Source organism: Marmota monax, unplaced genomic scaffold (assembly GCF_021218885.2).
Source record: "Marmota monax isolate L192 unplaced genomic scaffold, Marmota_monax_Labrador192_F-V1.1 WCK01_AAM20220418_F8-fsc00004, whole genome shotgun sequence".
NCBI classification, from domain to species: domain Eukaryota; kingdom Metazoa; phylum Chordata; class Mammalia; order Rodentia; family Sciuridae; genus Marmota; species Marmota monax.
Window position 1 is genome coordinate 25,647,389 of NW_026692881.1, and position 20,791 is coordinate 25,668,179.

A 20,791-nucleotide genomic window follows, 5' to 3' on the forward strand; every position below is an offset into this window, starting at 1 on the left:
TATTCCAAATCCATATTTTCAAATACGAACTAAGAACTTTAGTGTAAGCTTGTCCAAAATGCTACTTTGCTCTTTTTTATATTCCTTAATTTGAATATCCATTCTGCATCTACCTAATTGCTTAAGCCAGCAGCTTAGATATTATTTTGTGCCCCCCATTCCCATTCATCCTTGTTTTGATTTTGTCTCTAAAACATCTCTTGAATTATTTCCATCTTCTCTGATGACTTTTTGCTTTTAGTGATTCTCAAGTACAGCAGACAATATTTATATGAAAATTAGTATTCTGAAATAATAGTAATCTAATTAAAATCATCATAATATCCGAAGTAATTGAGAAGAGACATGAGAAGAAAGAATGTTTTGTGTCATGTAAATGCTTAGGTACAGTGGCACTTAGAAAACAATGAAGAATTATATTTTGCATGTGAATATGAAAATGCTTAGGCACAATACTAGAAAATAAGAATACAAATGTGTGTATATATAATCACATATATCATGAATATAATAGGTGCAAGTACAAACCAATACAAATGTATCATTTGTGACTCTCACCAAGATTGGTATGATTATCAGAAATAATGAATAAATTTAAATGTTTCAAGTTTAAAAAAGTAGTCTTCCTTCTATTATGTAGATATTACTTTTTACTTCCTGAAAAGTGCAAAAACTATTGTAACTATACTTTTCTCATTGACCAAGACATAGATAAAGTGCTTTGCTTGTGTTTTCAGCACAGAATTTAGGCACTTGAAAAATATTTGTCAGGGGTTCATCAGAGAGGGAGGAAGGAAATTCAGATAGCCGGGGAATGCACAGGGAATTGGGGGGGGGGGGCAGTGAAACTTAACCAGATACCTCGCTGTACATTTGTTGAAAACTATAGAATGTACAACACAGTTGAGATCCTTTTCTCAACTGCAGCTTCATCTTTCTTATTCACAATTCTGAAAAATTATGTTCAATTTAATTTGTCTCATAATGTTCTTGAATCTCAGTCCTTACATGTAAAAAATTTTCTCATGGAGTGTTCTTCATTGTTTTTCTATCTGATTATTTGTCCTTTGAAGGCAAGAACTAGGTCTGTTTACTCAGCACTTAGCGTAATATTGATACATGGGAGGAGTTCAATACATATTTCTCAAATAGATGAATGACATAATTACAGTTTTCTTTTGCTTGAGGTCTTCTGTGGACTACTATTTAGAAACTGTTTACCTATGTCTTATTGGTGTCTTCCATACTTGACCCATTATAAAAATGCCCAAATAGATAGTTTTTGTGATTGCATTTTAAAAAATACATTACCAGGACTGTGCTACAAAATAGTCTGTAGTTCTTTTTCTCCCAGGCACAATTTAGTTGTAAATTATTATTATTATTATATGCCTTTATTTATTTTTATGTGGTGCTGAGGATCGAATCCAGGGCTTCACACATGCCAGGTGAGTGCTCTACCGCTAAGCCATAATCCAAGCCCTAGTAAATTATCTTTTTATTATTTTCCTATAGTAGTGTATATATTTTTAAAATTAAAATTTTTTTTTAGTTGTTAATGGGCCTTTGTTTTATTTATTTATATGTGGTGCTTGAGACTCGAAACCAGTACCTCACACATGCTAGGCAAGTGCTCTACCACTGAGCTACAACCCCATCCCTCCCTTTAAAAAAATTTTTACAGTAGTGTATATCTATTATGTCATGGTTAGGAGGCATTTAAAGTTAAACAATTGAATTACAAAGCAGTAAAATTATTTCCAAGGAAGGAAACTGTTTGAAATTGTGTCCTTTTAATGTAACCCCTGTATTCCAGAAAATGGTGTGACATATCACCACAACCCTACTTATTGGATATTGACAAGTTATACGTTCTATATAAATTTCAGAGTTGTGGCAGCATTTATGACAGCATCACAAATATTTTTCTTCCTACTCTCATTTAATTTTTTAAAAACTAAAAACCCAGTCATTTTATACTAGATTTAATGGCAACTAAGAATGCAGTTATTGGGTATTTTGATGTATAATAACCCAGCTTTTGAACCAGTTCTAATATCTTTAGCCTTATCTGGAAGACGGTGGAATGTATGCTAGGATATTCCTGATAGACTTACCATTTTTTTATAAATAATCATTGTGTTCATGAAAGTATATTTGTATGTATTTGTACTTGAGGAAAAGAAAAAATTTTCTTGGTAGTATTAACAAAATATGTGCCTTTTCAAATTGAATAGCATTTGTGAGCAAGGTTATTTTTTATCTAATGTTGAACTTGATTGAAAAAAGTCTTTTCCTATTTGAATTGCTACTCTTTAAAAAAATATTAAAATGTTTTCCCCCAAAAAAATGGTTTTTAAAATTCTATTTCAAATGCATCAATCAACACCCTTTTTTTTTTTTTTTCCTCTTAGCACTGGGCTTTGAACTCATGGCCTTGCACATACTAGGCAGACACTACTACTGAGATACATCTCCACCCTTTTTTTTTTTCCTTTTAATTATTTTGAGATTGCCTGGCTTGGCCTGGAACTCGAAATCTGTCTACCTTAGCCTCCTGAATAGTTGGAATCAGATATATACTACTGAGCTTAGTGCAAATGCTGCTTTAGAACTGCATATTGTAGATTTGTATTGTCCAATGTATGCTTTGTATTGTTTGTGTAATTTTTTGAAGTAATTTTAGATTTATATTATTTATAAAAACAGTTCTCTTTTACTCTTCCCTCAGTTTGCACTAATTCTAACATTTTCTATAACTATGCTATGATTATTGAAATCCCAGATTTGATATTGGTACAATACTATGAACTAAATCACAAATTATAGCCTGGGTTTGAGATTATACCAGTTTTTCCATGCACTCTTCTCTCACCTGTGCGAGTGAAATTTGATCACATGTATAGATTCTTATGAACACTACCATAAAGTTCAGAACTGTTCATCACTTCTGAGAAACACTTGTTACCTTTATAATCATACCTTCACTTCAACCCCAAGTCATCACACCACTAACTCATTATCTATCACTTTAATTTTGTCATTTAAGAATAGTATATGAACAGAGTCATACAATATATAATCTTTTGATATTGACTTTTTTATGTAGCATAGTGAGATCCATCTAATTTTTTGAATGAGGTCAGTAATAGTTTATCCCTTTTTATTGAATAATGTGCCATTGCATGAATGCACCACAGTTTTTTCATTTGCCTATTAAAATATATTTGGTTTGTTTCCAGCTTTGAAGTATTACAAATAAGATTGCAGTCAACATGTAAATGCCTAATTGTCATTCCTCCAGAAGAAATACCCAGGAGTGCAAGTGCTAGGTTATATGGTAAATGTGTGTTTAACTTTAGGAGGGGCTGCCAAATTATTTTCTATAGTGACTGTGCCATTTTATATGCTTGTCAGCAGTGAATGAGAGATCCAGTTTATCTACATTTTGACCAGCTTATGGTATCATTGTTTTTACTTTAGCTCATCTAGTGGTACCAGTACTTGGATTTCCTTAATGGCTAATGATGTTGAACATTTTTGCTTGTGCTTATTTGCCATTTATGTCTTCTTTGGAGTGTCTGAGTTTTTACCTATTTTCTGATCAGATTGTTGTCTTATTATTTAAGAGTTTTTAAAATAAGTATATATTCTGGATGTAACTCCTTTGTCATATGTGATTTATAAACACAGAACTCTCAGACTATAGCTTATCTTTTTGTTCTCTTAATTGGGTCTTCACTGTACAGAGTTTTGTGATGAAATCCGCGTGTTGATTTTTTTTTTTTTTCCCCCTTTAAGGACTTGACTTTGGGTGTCATAACTCTTTGATACCATATCATTAATTAAAGTCCATTTTTTTGAGCTATACATTTTGTTTTGATATATGAAGACATGTATCTACCAATAAAGTATCATACAGAACAGTTTTCATGTCCTAAAACTCCGGTGCACCACTTACTCATTCTTCCCTTTCTCTCCCACAACCCTCTACAAATAACTGATCTTTTTACTATCTCCATAGTTTGTTTTGTCTTTCAGAGAATGCCATGTTAGAATTATACAATATGAGCCTTTCATATTGGTTTTTTTTTTTTCAGCTTATAAATGTCTTCCCTCAAGTATTTTCAGATCCTGATATCTTTTAATCACTAAGTTTTATTCCATTGTATAGATGTGCCACGGTTTATCTATTCACCTACTGAAGAATATCTTGGTTGCTTCCAAGTTTGGACAACAAAAAATAAAGCTGCTATGAAAATTTGTGTGCAGGTTTTTATGTAGATGTAAGTTTTCAACTCATCTGGGTAAATACGAGGACAGTAATTGGTTTATACAAGAATACATTTAGTTTTATAAGAGACAGTCTAAGTGGCTTTTATCATTTTGCATTCACACCAGCAATGAAACAGAGTTCTAGTTGCTCTCTTTTCTTGTCAGCATTTGGTGTTGTCCAACTAATTTTTGAAAGCTGTGCAAAAGGAATTCAATGGAGACGGCCTTTGAAGAAATGATGTTGGAATAACTAGACTTATTTTGTATAAGGTATATAAACCTCATATATAAAAATTAACTTATATAAAAATTAACTCAATGATTCAGATCTAAATGTGAAAAAGTTAAAAAAACTTTTAAGAGAAAATCCTTCGGTATTTATTTAGACCTTTGATTTCTTTCACCAGTGTTTGGTAGTTTTGAACTAACAGTTTGTACATGTTATCAGGCTTATACATAGATATTTTAATTTTTGAAACTCTTGAAAATGGGATTGTGTTCTTAATTTTGTTGTTCAGTTGTTTATTTCTAACCAGTTGAAATATGGCTTATATTGACTTTTTTTTCTGTGACCATGCTGAACTTCTTTAATAGTTCTGAGGACTCCACATAGGCAATCATGTTGTCTGCAAGGCATGATAGTTTTAAATTAATCCTTTCTAATCTGTATGCTGTTTCTTTTTCCTGCTTTATTGCACTGGCTAGGACTTTCAGTATTATTATATTTAATAAGAGTGTTAAAGTCTGTATTAATTTGTAGATATATTGCTGAATATTTTTGTATCTCTGTTTATGAAACATGAGGTCTATTGGTAAATAGCTTCTTTTTTTTTTTTGTCCTGTGTCTATATTTGGTATCAGGGTGATGCTGACCTCAAAAAATGTGTACTTCCTGGAAGAGATGTACAGAATTGATGTTATTTCTTCTTGAGATGTTCATTAGTATTCATTAGTAAAACCATCTGTAGTTGGTAATTTCCTTTTTGGAAATTTTGAAACTGATTTCAGAATGCTTTAGTATTTTAGGACTATTAAATGCTCTAATTCATCTTGAGTTTTTGTAGTGTGTGATTTCCAAATATTATTTTGTGTAAGTTGTCAAATTTATGTCTGTAGAGTTGTTTTCAGTATTTTATTATCCTTTTAATGTTTGTGTAGTCTTTAGTAATATTCCCTCTTTTATTCCTAATAGTGGTAACTCGTGACTTCTCTTTTTAGCTTTGTCAGAGTTCCTAGATGTTTATTGTGTTCATGTATTCTTTTTAAAGAATTAGCTTTTGGTTTTACTGATTTTTTTTTTTTTTTTTTTTTGTCCCCTCTCCTTAGTTTACGATTTCATGGATTTCTGTTCTCTATATCCTTTCTGCTTTCTTTGAGCTTCTTTTACTTTTCTTTTTCAAATGTCTTGTGCTTAGATTATGGGATTATGTGTCATTTTTCTAATCATGAAGTTACGTAAATTTCCCTTTAGGTGCTGCCGTATCTAAATAGATTTTATCTTGATTCATCTCAGTATATAGTTTAGTTTTCCTGTTCCTTCCTTGATCTACAGACAGACTGTTAGACTTTTGTTATTTTTCTGCTATTGATTTTTAGTTTAATTGTGGCCAGGTAACATTCTATGATTTTAATTCTGTGAAATTTAAAGTTTCTTTTATGAGCCAAGATAGGGGTTTATCTTATTCTTGTAACCTTGGAAAAAAGTGTATTCTATTTTTACTAGTAGAATATTCTAGAAATTTCAGCTAGATCCAGTTGATTTGTGGTATTGTTTTTTTTTTTTTAATTCTAAATCTTTGCTATTTTCTGCATTTTAGTCTTATACTACTGAGAATGGGGCGATGAAATCCCCAATTATAGGTGAAGGTTTATGGATTTTTATTTTTAGTTTTATCATGGTCATTTTGAGACTTATTATTTTTAATTCTGATTTGTTTAAATTTTCTGTTTTAGCACATAAACTGGTTCAGAACACATGTCCTGACCTGACCCACTTCTATGGTCTTTGGTTCCAGTTTATTTTCAAAACTCTGATCTGTGGGCCATCCCAAAGCCTATAGTTCACTTCTTAAGACTAGTTACTTTCATGCTTGAGCTACTATGGGTTATGCCTGAAAATACTACATAGATTGAAAGAATCCCTTTTTTTTCAGCTCCTTACTCTCCTAATCTTCCCTTCTCTCTGATTGGGAAGGAGTGGTATATTACCTCTTTGCCAATATTTGCTTAGTGCAAAACAAGGGATGATCAGCAGGGCTCTCTTCCTTATAATCTGATAAGTGCAACTTGGAAATGGTCAGCAGGACTCTACTTCATACTCCTGAACCACAGAGATGATGTGAAGGGGAATATATACTGCTTCTGTACAAGTAATTACAAAGCTGGATGGTTGGCAGGGTTTCACTCCACAGTCTTTGTGGTTTTAGTGCCAGTTGAGGAGGTAGAGGGACATGACTTCTTTTACTTTTTCGAGTAAGGAAGGAATGGTCAAAAGGGCACTATCTTGGAAAGCTACCTTTTTCACAGTTCTTTGGCTGGAGAGAGCAGATATTTCTTGATGTTTTCATTTGTTTTTGCCTCTTGGTATTTTTTGGTTGTGGGTTTCTCTACTGCCCAGGTTAGGATATGTAGGAGATGAAGACAAATCCCAAGGAACTCACTTTCAGATAATTCTTAAAGTCCCAACACCCCCTGTCAGTCTCCCTTCTTTTCTCTACTTTTCATAGTCTTCAGCTAGTTGCTTTATAAGTTTTATCCAGGGTTTTAGGTTATTTTCAGTGGAAAGAATATAATAATAATAATAATAATAATAATAATAATAATATAATTGAGCTATCTTGTCTGGGACCAGAAGTCTTGTCTATTATAATTCAAGATCTAATGTTGTAAAAGCATTCACCTTAGAAAAAACTAAGGGATATATTTAGTATGTGTGTCCTATTGATTGTTTTTCTTTTGCATAAACATTATGACACATATGATTAGCATAGTCTTTATACCAGGAATAGATCTTAATAGGCTTGTGATTTCTCTCTTCTTTCTTTATTGTCTCTTCTTCCTAAATCATAGGAAATTTCTTTTGGAAATAGCAAAATGTAATGTGAGTATATTACAAGAGCAAGGAAAAAATACTTTTTGTGTCCAATTTTCATAAAAATATAGTTCCTGAAAGTAATGATTTAAAACCTGAAACAGTGACAGGACAAGGGGTGGCAAACTATGGAACAATGGCCAAATATAGTTTGAGACCTGTTTTGCTATAAAATTTTGTTGAAACGCATCTACTCCTGTTTATGTGTTGTCTGCTTCTGCTTTCATACTAAAATAACAGACTTCAAGTTCCTGTAACAGAGACCAATTTGGCCTGCAAAACCTATGGCCCTTTACAGGAGAAGTTTATTGGCCTCAAAAGTTTCATGTATTGAAGGCTTGGTCCCCCCTTATGGCCCTTTTTGGGAGGTAATGGAACCTAGTAGAGGAAGTTAGATCATTGGGGGAATACCCTTAAAGAGAATATTGAGACCCTGGTACCTTTCTCCCTTTTTGCTTCCTGGCAACCATGTTGTGAGTAGTTTTGCTCCTCCATGTGGCACTTGCCTTGATGTACTGTCTCAGGCCCAAAGGTAACAGGGTCAAGCAACCATGGACTGAAACCTGTGAGCCAACACAATCCTTTCTTCCTTAAAGCTTTTTATCTCAGATATTCCTTACAGTGACAGAAAGCTTAGTGATAGAATCCTTGGCTTAGAAAATATTGGAAGCCTAAATTAATAAACATCCTTATACAATCATGACATGTCTGCTTATCTTTGTAATCCAGCATGGCATAAGGCAAAGAATGTGGAATTTAAAATCAGGCATACCTATTTTTGTATTTTTCTTTAGTCACTTATTAGATGTGTTAGTGTTCTTGTTTGTAAATTGAGAATAGAGGCACTCTTAATTTAGGAATTTAAAATTGCTTTCATAATTTGAAACAGATTTATATGCTAGTGAAAGTTACTTCAGCCTAGACTTCTGCAGGGCAGAATTCAGTGCCATTTTCTTATTTGATGCCATTTTGGATTAACAGTAAAATGGATTTAAGAGAGTTAATTTGGTTATGAGTAGGGAATTTGTTTAATATCTTCCTGGACATCTGGTTGTGAGAGTATGAAATAAGATAAATAAAAGCCCATATCAAGTGGTCTATATATAGTAGTTATTAGTTGGTTGAAAATAAGAGTTACCTGGGGTGGTAAAGATCTCAGTGTAAAAACACATTGCTGACTTCAGCTTAATTGATACAATTTTATGCCCCCCCCCTTGATTTTAAGAATTTTGAGACTGAGTACCATTCATACTGTTGCATGAATGGGTACAATATTCCGATTTTGTATAAATGTAGTTGTTCCCCCAAACATACAATTAAAGTGATGAAATAAATCCCAAACTCTTGAATAACTTATTTCCAAGAAACATCAAAGATTACTCTGAATACATTTTCTCTCAAAAATTTTGGCAGTGTCACTTCATTCAGATATAGATCCCTAATTCACTTAGGGCTGTCAAATCAGTTCTCCTTAACAAACTATATTTTTGTTGGAAGTATAAAATTTTTAGTTAATAGCCCAGCCTCGTTGATTAATTAAAGAAAAAGCATGGTGAACTGTAACTAAGTTATGTACTAGCAAATCTCATTAGGTATAGGAGCTGCAGGATGAGCATGTGATTCAGTTCAAATCTATCACTGCTATAGTAAAATCATTGAAATAATTCAAGTATTGGTAGTTTGAAGTTCAAATATAGCGGATGGTATTGATAAACTATGGGAACTCCCCTTACTCTTCAGTAGGACCTTAAAATTATTAGTAATATTGTTTTTTCATTATTGTAGTTATCTTCTGACCTGTCCTTGACCTTCAACCTTCGTTGTTTTAGAATTATATTTAAGAAATACATTTACTGGTTTTCAGATCCCGCATTTGATCAAGTGTTTCCCAAAATTGATAAGCTTTCTTTTTTTAGTTGTTAATAGACCTTTATTTTATTTATTTATTTGCAGTGCTGAGAATCTGAACCCAGTGCTTCACACAAGCCAGGCAAATGCACTACCGCTGAGCTCCAGCCTCTTGATAAGCTTTTATTGAGGCACTTTTGTTTTAGGTTTTAGAATTTCCTGGATTCCTTTCCCTAAAGATTCCGATTGAGCAGTTTGAGATGGAGCCTGGACATTTGTATTTTTAAATCTTACTTGATTTCTACACAGGAACATAGGAGTTGTTGTCCTTCTAAATTGTGTGTAAGTAAAAAGTGAATTTTCAGAAACTTGGCAGTGTCACTTGATGACCTTTCAGTGTTTGTGTTGTTGTTGTTGTTTGTTTTTAGTACCAGTTGAACCCAGGGGCACTTAACCACTGAACCACATTCCTAGCTCTTTTTATTTTTTTGAGACTGGATCTCGCCAAGTTATTTAGGGCCTCATTAAATTGCTGAGGCTGGCTTTGAATTTGTGATCCTCCTGCCTCAGCCTCTGAGGAGCTACTAGGATTTACACGCATGTGTCATCATGCCTGGCTGGCTCCTGATGACATTTCTTAAGTACAGACAGATAAACAATGTTGTATCCCGTAAGTTATTGCATATTTTCCATTATTCATTGTTAAATGGTCTGAGTAAAAGCACTTCATGGTTTGAAGGGGGCATAGTGGTAAATAATGTGAAATGGGCTTTCGTGGTATGCTAGCCAAATAATAGCATATTTATTTAATTGTATATATCAATGTAAATTCATACTTTTGCAGTTTCAAATTATAGATCATTAATTCTCTACCCAGCTCCTATTATCATTGTTATATCTCTTGTTTGAGCAAAGCCCTACCTTTTCATTGTCTATGCAAACCAAGTCCATTCATTCTTACTTTAGGCAAAACCTTCCCTTTCATGATGTACCATCTACCTCTCCTTGTTTGAATTCTATCCCATTATTAAAGGGCCAATTAGCCTAAGTTTCTCAGCTGTTTTCATTGATAATGATTTTCCTAAAAGTTCTATAGCTGATATCTAACCTGTAAATTTGTATGGGTGAGGGGCCCATAGCAAAATAAATAAATAAATAAATTTATTTTTTTCCTGTCCTATGATCAAACCCAGAGTCTTGATGCATTCCATTCAAGTTGTTTTATCAGTTATATAGAATTAACAAGAGTTAAAACTAGGAATCATTTATTTTAAATTTAAAAAAATATTTAGGGAGGAATGATGCCTTTTCCAAAGCTTTTATTACTTTTTTGGTCTTTGTGGATTCATTTTACCAGTGAAGTTTTTGTGGATTCCTTTTACCAGTGAACCTTTTGTACTTAACTGTGCTATTGATCTTTCTCACTTTTCTAGAATATAGACATCATTTGAGATTGCTCTGTCATGGTTTCTCAAGGGTGGTCCCTCAGATTTACCTGTATAAGAATCAACTAGATTCCTTATTAAAAGTGCATATTTTAATAATCTTTCCCCTAAACTATTTGCTTTTTTCCATGCATATCATTTTGTTGTTTTTGTTCTTTTGCCACACTACTGTCCATTCTTTTATCAACTTTGAAATCCTTTCTGTTTTGTTAAGCTATAAGTAGTTATAGATAGAACAATTTTAGGGTACTGGTTAGAATATAGGCTGTGGACATATGCTGCCTAATTTTAAATTTTGGCTCTTTTTTCCCCAAGATAACAAAGCTAGTTATCTAAAAATATTTTTGTGCTTTAGTGTCCCTTTGTATAAAATGAGGATAATAGTTTATCTCATAGTGCTGTTATATATACATATTAAAATAAATATTTGTAAATTCTTTAGTGTTTGTACTTAGCCCTTAGTAAATGTTAGTTGCTGTTGTGATTTCTCACTTTAACTTTCATAAAGTTTTGTAACAGTAATTTGTGATCATTTACCTCTATTAGATTGCAAATTCCTAGAAGTGAGGGCCTGCCCTATTAACTTTTATAGTTTTCAGTGGATTTTACATTATAAAGGGTTCAATAAATACTGCATCAAGTAATAGGAACATGGCAAAGTTCATAGTAAGATAGTTTTTCAGAGGCTATTTACTTAATATAAATTATAACTTAAGGTAATTTAATACTCTCTATTATATTTCAGGAATTCTAATGAATCATTGACCAGCACCATTTTACCAGTTGGAATGAGTTGTCAGAAATGGGCATAGTGCTTTTAGATCCACCATGTAACAGATGGATGTTACTCCATGCTGATTACTTTTTCAAGCCAACACCTGTTTAATTGTGTAGGCTCTTTGTCTCTTCATCTTTGAATTCAATTGCTAGCAAATAAAGTAAAAGTTCATGTAGTTTTTTTTTTTCCTAAGCTTGAGTCATCATGAGTAGTAGCTTAGGAAAAGAAAAAGACTCTAAAGAGAAAGATCCCAAAGTACCATCAGCCAAGGAAAGAGAAAAGGAGGCAAAGGCCTCTGGAGGTTTTGGGAAAGAAAGCAAAGAAAAAGAACCTAAAACCAAAGGGAAAGATGCCAAAGATGGAAAAAAGGACTCCAGTGCTGCCCAACCAGGGGTGGCTTTTTCAGTTGACAATACGATCAAACGGCCAAATCCTGCACCTGGGACTAGGAAAAAATCCAGTAACGCAGAAGTGATTAAAGAGCTCAACAAATGCCGGGAAGAGAATTCAATGCGTTTGGACTTATCCAAGAGATCTATACACATATTGCCATCATCAATCAAAGAGTTGACTCAATTAACAGAACTTTATTTATACAGTAACAAACTGCAGTCCCTCCCAGCAGAGGTGGGCTGTTTAGTAAATCTCATGACACTGGCTCTAAGTGAAAATTCACTTACCAGTTTGCCTGACTCTCTTGATAACTTGAAGAAGCTGCGGATGCTTGATTTACGGCATAATAAACTGAGAGAAATTCCTTCAGTGGTGTATAGGCTAGATTCTCTCACCACTCTCTACCTTCGCTTTAATCGTATTACTACTGTGGAAAAGGACATCAAAAACCTGTCAAAACTCAGCATGCTTAGCATTCGCGAGAACAAAATCAAACAACTACCTGCTGAAATTGGTAAGAGGATTTGGATTATTACTATTATTTTTAGTATTTGTTATGCTTAGTAATTTTGTTGAGTGCTTTTCCATATCAGAAAGTTCCTGAAACTTGTTTCTAAATTCCATTTTCCCTGTGATTTACTTAATACTACATGACTTGAGATTACTTTGTAAGCTTCAAAAGTAAGATAGAAAGTAGATGTAATTAGACCTTTATCACAAACTGAATCTGCTCTGATTTTGGAGAAAATGAATTTGAAAGATGTTTGCCTAATTTTTAAGTTTTTATCTATTTTTAAAGTATCTATATATTTATACTAGATATATTAAGGCTCCAATTGCCCATTCTGACTTTCCTTTTTTTATCTGAAGACTAAATTCACATCACTTTTCTACTTGGTCTTACTAAAGGTTGTCACATTAGAGCTTTGCAAAACAGCAGTGTCATAGGAAAATAGAAAAACGTTTTATAAATTTTGAAAGTACTTACATTTTCATTAAAAATCATCTAATATGAATATGCTATAGTGAATCTTACCATTATGTATATCCATAAGACACTAATTTTTAAAAAGTGTAAGTAAATAGCAGAAAGATCAGTAAGGGAAAGGGAATAGGAGGAGGGGAAGGGGATAAGGGTATTTAGGTCTAAATTGGAACAAATCATACTCTAATTTATAATTATGTCAAAATGAATCCTAATGTATCACTAATATGAAGCAATTAAAAAATGGAGAAAAAAAAACTAATATAGTAGCAGCTTGAGCCCAATATTTCCAGGTATGCCTGGGCAACATAATGCGACCTTATCTCAAAAATGACTTTGAAAGTTATTTGCCTAATTTTTAAGTTTAATAGCAAACAAAAAAAAAATCCAGTACAGAAAAATTAGAAGAAGAGAGATCTTATAAATCCAACACTTAGCATTTTGATTTCATTCTGGTCTTGTATAGAAAGCTGAATTGTAACGAAACAAAGGAAATGTTTTTTAAGAGGATGAAAAAGTAAGGAATATAGATGTGTAAAGTCAGTAAACGGCAATTGTCTTTATTAAAATTCATTGGCATCAATTTTTGTGAAAATTAAAGGTACTGTCTTTGTCCTTTTTATTAGATTTTTTAAAAAAACAGAATAAAAAGTGTATTTTGAAACTTTAAAGGGAAGTTTTTATTAAAGGTTTATTTACACAAAGATGAATTAAATATATTCTTACATTAAAAATTGATCTTGTAGATGATACAGGAAATTTTTGATTTTAGGTTCTACAGCTTTTCAGGGAAATAATGTTTTCTTTTTTAAGATGCATTTAAACTTGGGTAACATGTTCTATTACATTTAATTCTAATTAGACACTTAAAATATTAATTTAAAAATACTTAGACTAGCCATTATATTATATATTTTCTGAAGTAATACACTGTATGTGCAAAGGAAGTATGGTTTGCTCAAGAGAGATTAAAATACTCCCAGGAATTTCTTTGTGGAAATGCTGCATTCCATATCTTCCCATAGAAATGAAATTGTTGAATGACTCATTTTAGTACCATATTGTTAAAATGTGACTTGCATTTATGGCTTATTGTTGAGTAGAAGTATGGACTTGGAAAAAACAAATAGTGAGTTTTTATATATATTATAAATATTATTGCCTGTATTATTATTGTTTTGCGTTTTTTGCTATACTTAGTCCTAAAACGTTTGACTTTAATTCACAAGTCTTTAAGGGTTTCTTTCCATAGCATTGCTATCAAATTACCTGGAAATTAGCATATTTAAGTGAGGAATTATTTCATAGAACTTAAAAAATTTTTTTTAAGTTTTAGATGGACACAATCCTTATTTATTTACTTTTTTTTAATGTGGTGCTGAGAATTGAGCCCAGGGCCTCATGCATGTGAGGCAAGTACTCTACCACTGAGCTACAACCCCAGCCCTATTTAACAGAATTTTAAATTTAACTTCAGTTTGTTCTTGGGAATATACACGCAGCAGTTTTACTGAAAATTGAGCATATCTTTTTAAATTGGCATATTTTATTTTATTAAATGGTTTATATTTGGAGCTACCTAATCTCTGCCTTTATTCATATATTTGTAATTCTAAAAACAATCATTGAATTTGTTAATGTGCGCCCTTCCACCATTACTTAACATTACTAAAGTTTGTGTGTGTGTGTGTGTGTGTGTGTTTAATGCAAACATCATACATTTGTTTTAATACAAGTAGGGTATCAGGTAGAAAGTAAATTGCTTTTAAATATAATGTTTAGTAGGAGTAATGGTTTATAAGGTTTAATTTAGTTGAATTTGGGATAAACATGCAGAAGTCTGCATTATTCATTTCCTTATAGTGAACAAAAATAAAGATCTAGTAAAAATAACAAACAGTAATAATAGCTGTGTTGGAGCACACTGTTAATATGTCATATACTGTGTGTTGATCTGTTCATGTATATTATTCTGTTTTGTATTTCTATAATGAAATACTGGAGGCAGGGTAACTTAGTAAAGAAAAGAGGTTTATTTAGCTCTTAGTTGTGCAGATTCTAACCTATAGAGGTGGCATAAGATTGGCCTTGGTGAAGAAGGCCTTATGGTATATGACATTGCAATGTTGGGAGTGCCGGCAAGAGGGAGCTATCACATTTCCAAACAGGAAGCCTGAGAGTCTGGGAGTAGCCAGGCTTGTTCTTTTACAACAACCCTCCTGGCCGAATTCAGAGGTCCCACAGCAAATACTTTGTTTCCTTCCAAGGGCAACTTTGCAATGGCTTAAGGACCTTCCCCATTAGATATCAGCTCATACCTACCACTAAAGAGAACTGGGCCTCCAGCACATGAACCCTTGAATGAACTACATCCAAACCATAGCATCCTGTGTATTTTATATGTATATCACTAAATCTTTTCGATACCCAATAAAATGGGTATCCCTTCCTCGTAGTGCCAAAGGAACTAAAATTGTAGCAATTAGATAATTTATAGAAGATCCTGCAACTAGGAAATTTTCTGATTTTGGACCTGGGTCTCAGTTTTCACTCTATGGCCCCCACTGGTCTAGACAAATGATATTAATCCCATTCTGATTTAGATTCTGATTTAGTGATCTCTGGCAGGTCCAGGGAATTATTTTACTTTTTTTTAAAAAAAGAACAAACTATTATTTTATATGCAGCTGCAGTTGAAAGCCATTGCACTCATTGCAATGAGATAGTGTTAACAACATAATTGAAATATAATTCACAAACTGTAAATTGATACTTTTAAAGTCTGCAGTTCAGGGTTTTTAATGTATTTAGAGTTTTTATTCATTACAAACAATTTAAAACATTTTCATCACTATGAAAATAAAATCTGTACCCTTAATCAGTTGTTTGATTTAGTGTACTACTTTTTTACAGCAGAATGCATTACAATTCATATTACATATATACAGCACAATTTTTCATATCTCTGGTTTTATACAAAGTATATTCACACCATTTGTGTCTTCATACATGTACTTTGGATAATGGTGTCCATCTCATTGCACCTCTATTTCTAACCCCATGCACCCTCCCTTCCTCTCCCACCATTTTCCCTATCTAGAGTTCCTCTTTGCCTCCTATGCTCCCCCTCCCTATCCCACTCTGAATCAGCCTGCTTATATCAGAGAAAACATTCAGGCATTTGGTTTCTTGGGATTGTCTAACTTCACTTAGCATTGTATTCTCCAACTCCATCCATTTACCTGCAGATGCCATGATTTTATTTTCTTTTATTGCTGAGTAATATTCCATTGTGTATATATACCACATTTTTTTTTATTCATTCATCTACTGAAGGGCATCTAGGTTGGTTCCACAATCTAGCTATTGTGAATTGTGCTGCTTTAAACATTGATGTGGCTGTGTCCCTGTAGTATGCTGCTGTTAAGTCCTTTGGATATAGACCGAGGAGAGGGTCAAATGGTGGTTCCATTTGAAGGAATCTCCATACTGCTTTCCATATTGCTACACCAGTTTGCAGTCTCACCAGCAGTGTATGAGTGTACCTTTTCCCCCACATCCTCACCAACACTTATTGTTGTTTGTATGCATAATAACTGCCATTCTGACTGGAATGAGATGAAATCTTAGAGTGGTTTTGATTTGCATTTCTCTAATTGCTAGTGATGATGAACATTTTTTTCATGTATTTGTTGGTTGATTGTACATCATCTTCTGAGAAGTGTCTGTTCAGGTCCTTGGCCCATTTATTGATTGGGCTATTTATTTATTTATTTATTTTTGGCGCTTAGCTTTTTGAGTTCTTTATATACCCTAGAGATTAGTGCTATATTTGAGGGGTAAAGATTTCCTCCCAAGATGTAGGCTCTCTATTGACCTCACAGATTGTTTCTTTTCCTAGAAGAGACTTTTTAGTTTGAATCCATCCAATTTATTGACTTTTGATTTTAATTCTTGTGCTATAGGAGTCTTATTAAGGAAATTGGGTCTAATCTGACACGATGGAGATTAGGACCTACTTTTTAAAAACTCTTTATAAGTATATAGAGTTTTTAAAATTCTTTTGTTCTTTTTAGAATTTAAGTTTTTTTTTTGTTATTTTTAGTGTATTTTGACATGTTATACATACATGGAACATAACTTACCCAATTAGAATCCCATTCTTGTACATGACTTGGAGTATCACTGGTTGTGTATTCATCTATGAACATAGGAAAGTTATGTCTGATTCATTCAACCCCTTCCTAATCCCAACTTCTGTCTTTCCTTCATTCCCCTTTATCTATCTACCAGCACCCTTTGGTAGGCTTTCAATAACTATAACTTGAAATAGTATGACTATTACTACTAGTAATAGTCATACCATTTATTTAACCCATCTTGTCCCATTGTCCCAATTGTGGAACACCTCTAAAACCTTATAAAATAACTATAAAATAATATCATTATAAACAATATATATGTAAGCTGTAGGTTTTGATTTCCAACCTGTTAATGTACCTTTATAAATTTCATTGAAAATGCACAATTAAAACCTTAGAATTTAATGGGTTAATGAAACCTCGTACTATTACCTGTTTCCACTGTTCTAGTATCTTACATTTTAGTCATAGGTCATACTATTATAATTTTATAACAAATTTATTGTAGTATTTTTATATAAGGTTATAATTTTATTAAAATTTTTTATTATAAAGTTGTAATATTCCAATACCATTATAATTATTTTACATTGTAAACCTTAATCTTAAAATTCTCAAAATTCTACCATGACTGCCAGGATTGATAGAATTATTTTCATGTTCATGGCTCAGGTAACATTAAATAATAAGTTTTTTGTACAAATGCCAATGAATAACTCACTTTAGCAAGAAAGAAATCAATAAAGGGGATTTATAGTTGTTAATAAGTAACTCCTTTTGACTGTGAATCAGCAAGAAACCTTAGAGAACTAGAAATGAGCTGTTAACTTAGTCTATTATCAAATTTTCAAGTCTTTTACTAAACAAAACCTTGTGGTAGAAGTTATCACTATTGCTAAAGGAGGCAATGAGAATATAGAAAAAAGCACTTGATTGATTTTTAGAAGTTGTTAGAATCAAAGGAGATAAATAATTCCCATGCTGCAGCGCATTCCAAAGAGAAGAGGGCAATCATTGTATCCTAAAGACAGCATGTTGCAGAAGTACTTGCTTAAAAGAACCCCCAAAGTTTTCTTTGCAGTGAAAAGGAAATTTAAGTCTTTTAAATATAATTTAAATGATATAATGATATGACTTCTAACCCTTCTAAACCTGTTAAAACTTGTATGACAGGTATTTCCAGTTTTGTTAATTATGTAGTTTCACAGATGCATTTTAGTAAGGTTTGAAGTGTTCTTTTTTTAATAGCTAAACTGAGTACTTGAAAATTATTCTTAGAAGTTCAAAAACAAGAATAACTTCTAAAATATAAGCATTTTTAATGTGATCAGTTAAGTCTTGTGTGCTGCATAAGAAACAATGTTTCAGTGATAGGCAACATATGTAAGTGTGATACATAAGCTTATGAATAGTGAGTGACATCAAAGCTGTCTTACGTGCACCCTGTAATGTTTGTACAAGGAAATTGCTTCACAAAATTACATTTCTCAGAGCATCATCATTTGACATATGACTATAATAGTTAAAAGTGCACAACCTCTGAAACAAACCTGAAATATTCAATTAACAATCTTTGAGTGCCTGCTAGGTACATTTTAATATTACCTTTTTAATATATAAAACTGAACTTAATTTTCTTTTTTTTCTATTATATTTAAAATTTTTTGTAACCATACGATTTATTTTTATTTTTTTTAGTCATACATGACAGCAGAATGTATTTTGACATATAATACATACATGGAATGTACATACATCAATCAATATTGTCTATTCTGCTGCCCTTCCTATCCCCCCTACTCCTTCCCTCCTCTCCCATCCTTTATCTCTATCCAATCTAATGTGACACACTTTTTTTTCTTTTTCTCATCACAACATCATATATGTATTCATTGTTACATCATATATGTAACAATGAGGTTCTCCTTCCATCTTCCGTTCAACTGACCTTAATTTTCTAAAGGATTTTTGCATCTATATTAATTATGAATGTTGACCTTTTATTTTCCTTTTTTGGGCAGTGTTTGGTATCAGGGCATTTGTGGCTTCAGATCATATAATGAACTGGGACATGTTTCTTCTTCTTTTATATTCTTTAAGCATTTTTATAGAATTATTTTCTCTTTAAATGGAGTAGAATTTATCAGTTACACATTCTGGGACCAGGATTTTCTTTGTGGGAAAATTTTAAATTACTAATTCAATTTATAAAAGAGATAGTTATTCAGGTTTTCTATTCTCAGTTCATTTTTGGTGGTTTGAATCTGTTGAGGCATTTCTGTTTTATATGAGTTGTTGAATTTATTGACTTAAAAGTGTTCCTAATTTTGTTTTATTCCTTTAATGTCTATAATATGTATAGTGTTATCCTTCTTTAATTATTGATATTGGAAATTTGGATCTTTTTCTCTTTGCTTCCTCAGTCTAGGTAGAAGTGTTTCTATTTTATTAATCTTTTAAGAAAACTATTTTATTTTTTTCTATTTTTATGTTTCTTTGTTGTTCTTTAATATTATATGTTTAATATGTTCTTTGTTTTCTGAAGTTGGTAATTAGGATGATTTTAGGTTTTATTCTTTTTATTGAATAAGCATTTATAGCTATACGTTTCCTCAAAATATTCTTTGAAGCAGCACACAAATTTTGACATGTTGTGTTTTGTTACAAATCAGTTCAAAATGTCTTCTAGATAACCCTTGTTATTTATTTGGGTTATTTAAAAGTGAGTTGTTCTGTTTCCAAGTTTTTGAGAGATGTTCTTAGATTTTTTCTTTTTATTTATAAAATATGATCCATCTTGATAATTGTTTTAAATGAAGTTGAAAAGTCTGTATACCCTGCTGTTTCCTGGAGAATTTTATAAATATGAGCAAAGTCAAGTTGGTTAGTAATGTTATCTATTTTTTTCTGTACCCCTATTAATTATTTTGAAATGAGCGTTGAAAGCTCTAACTATAATAGATTTGTCTTTCTCCCATTAGTGCTATTGATTTTTTGCTTCTTATAACTTGAAACTTTGTTATTAGTTACATATAGACATTTTTTGATAAGGTAACCATTTTATCATTATGAACTGTGTTTTAAAAAATTTTTATTTTAGTTGTCAATGGACTTTTATTTTATTAATTGATAACCTGGTTACTGAGACTTTAACCCGGTGTCTCATACATGCTAGGCAAGCGCTCTGCCACTGAGCCATAACCTCAGCCCACAAACTGTTTTTATCCCTGGTGATACTCTTTATCTAAATTCTATTTTATCTAGTATTAATATAGTCAATCCAGCTTCCTTGTTGATTGTTGTTTGCATTATATATATCTCCTTCCATGTTTTTATTTTTACAATTTTTTGGGTCTCTATATGTAACATGGACAGCATGTAGTTAGGGTTTTTTTGTGTGTGTTTTTTATCCTGGTGGATAATTTTTTATTCCTTTTTTCCTCTCCTTTTATGCCTTCTTTTGGAGTATTTTCTATAATTTCCATTTTTCCACTGTTGGCTTATTATACATCTTTGTTACTTTTTCTTTGTTTGATGTAGTATCTATAATACATTATGATAACTTAATAGATTTTACATTCAAGTGATATACTACCTCACATATTTCCTGAGAACCACACCACAGAAGTTATTTTCTTCCTTTCATATTTCATTTCTTTAGATATTATAAATCCCATAATAATAAATTACTGTTATTCTCTTTAAGTTCAAAATTATCCTTTTTTAATTTTGAATAAATTTCAGATTTTCAGAAAAGCTGTAAAACCAGAAGGTTCTCATATATCCTGTATCCAGCTTGCCCTGTATAACCATTATATAATGATCAAAACCAAG

At 32.1% G+C, this 20,791-nt stretch overlaps 1 protein-coding gene across 4 annotated transcripts in view; it reads left to right on the forward strand.

Annotated features, from left to right (window-relative positions):
* Shoc2 (SHOC2 leucine rich repeat scaffold protein) overlaps positions 1-20,791 on the forward strand; it is a 94,415-nt gene that overhangs the window by 20,073 nt on the left and 53,551 nt on the right. For 2 of the 4 annotated variants that reach the window (XM_046450323.2, XM_046450322.1), the window contains exon 2: positions 11,405-12,344. In XM_046450323.2, the coding sequence (XP_046306279.1) occupies positions 11,642-12,344 (703 nt within the window). In that variant the 5' untranslated portion in view covers positions 11,405-11,641. Of the gene's footprint in view, positions 1-4,153; positions 4,546-9,342; positions 9,557-11,404; positions 12,345-20,791 lie in introns of those variants that run through there. The other 2 variants (XM_046450324.2, XM_046450325.2) reach the window with 2 other exon arrangements.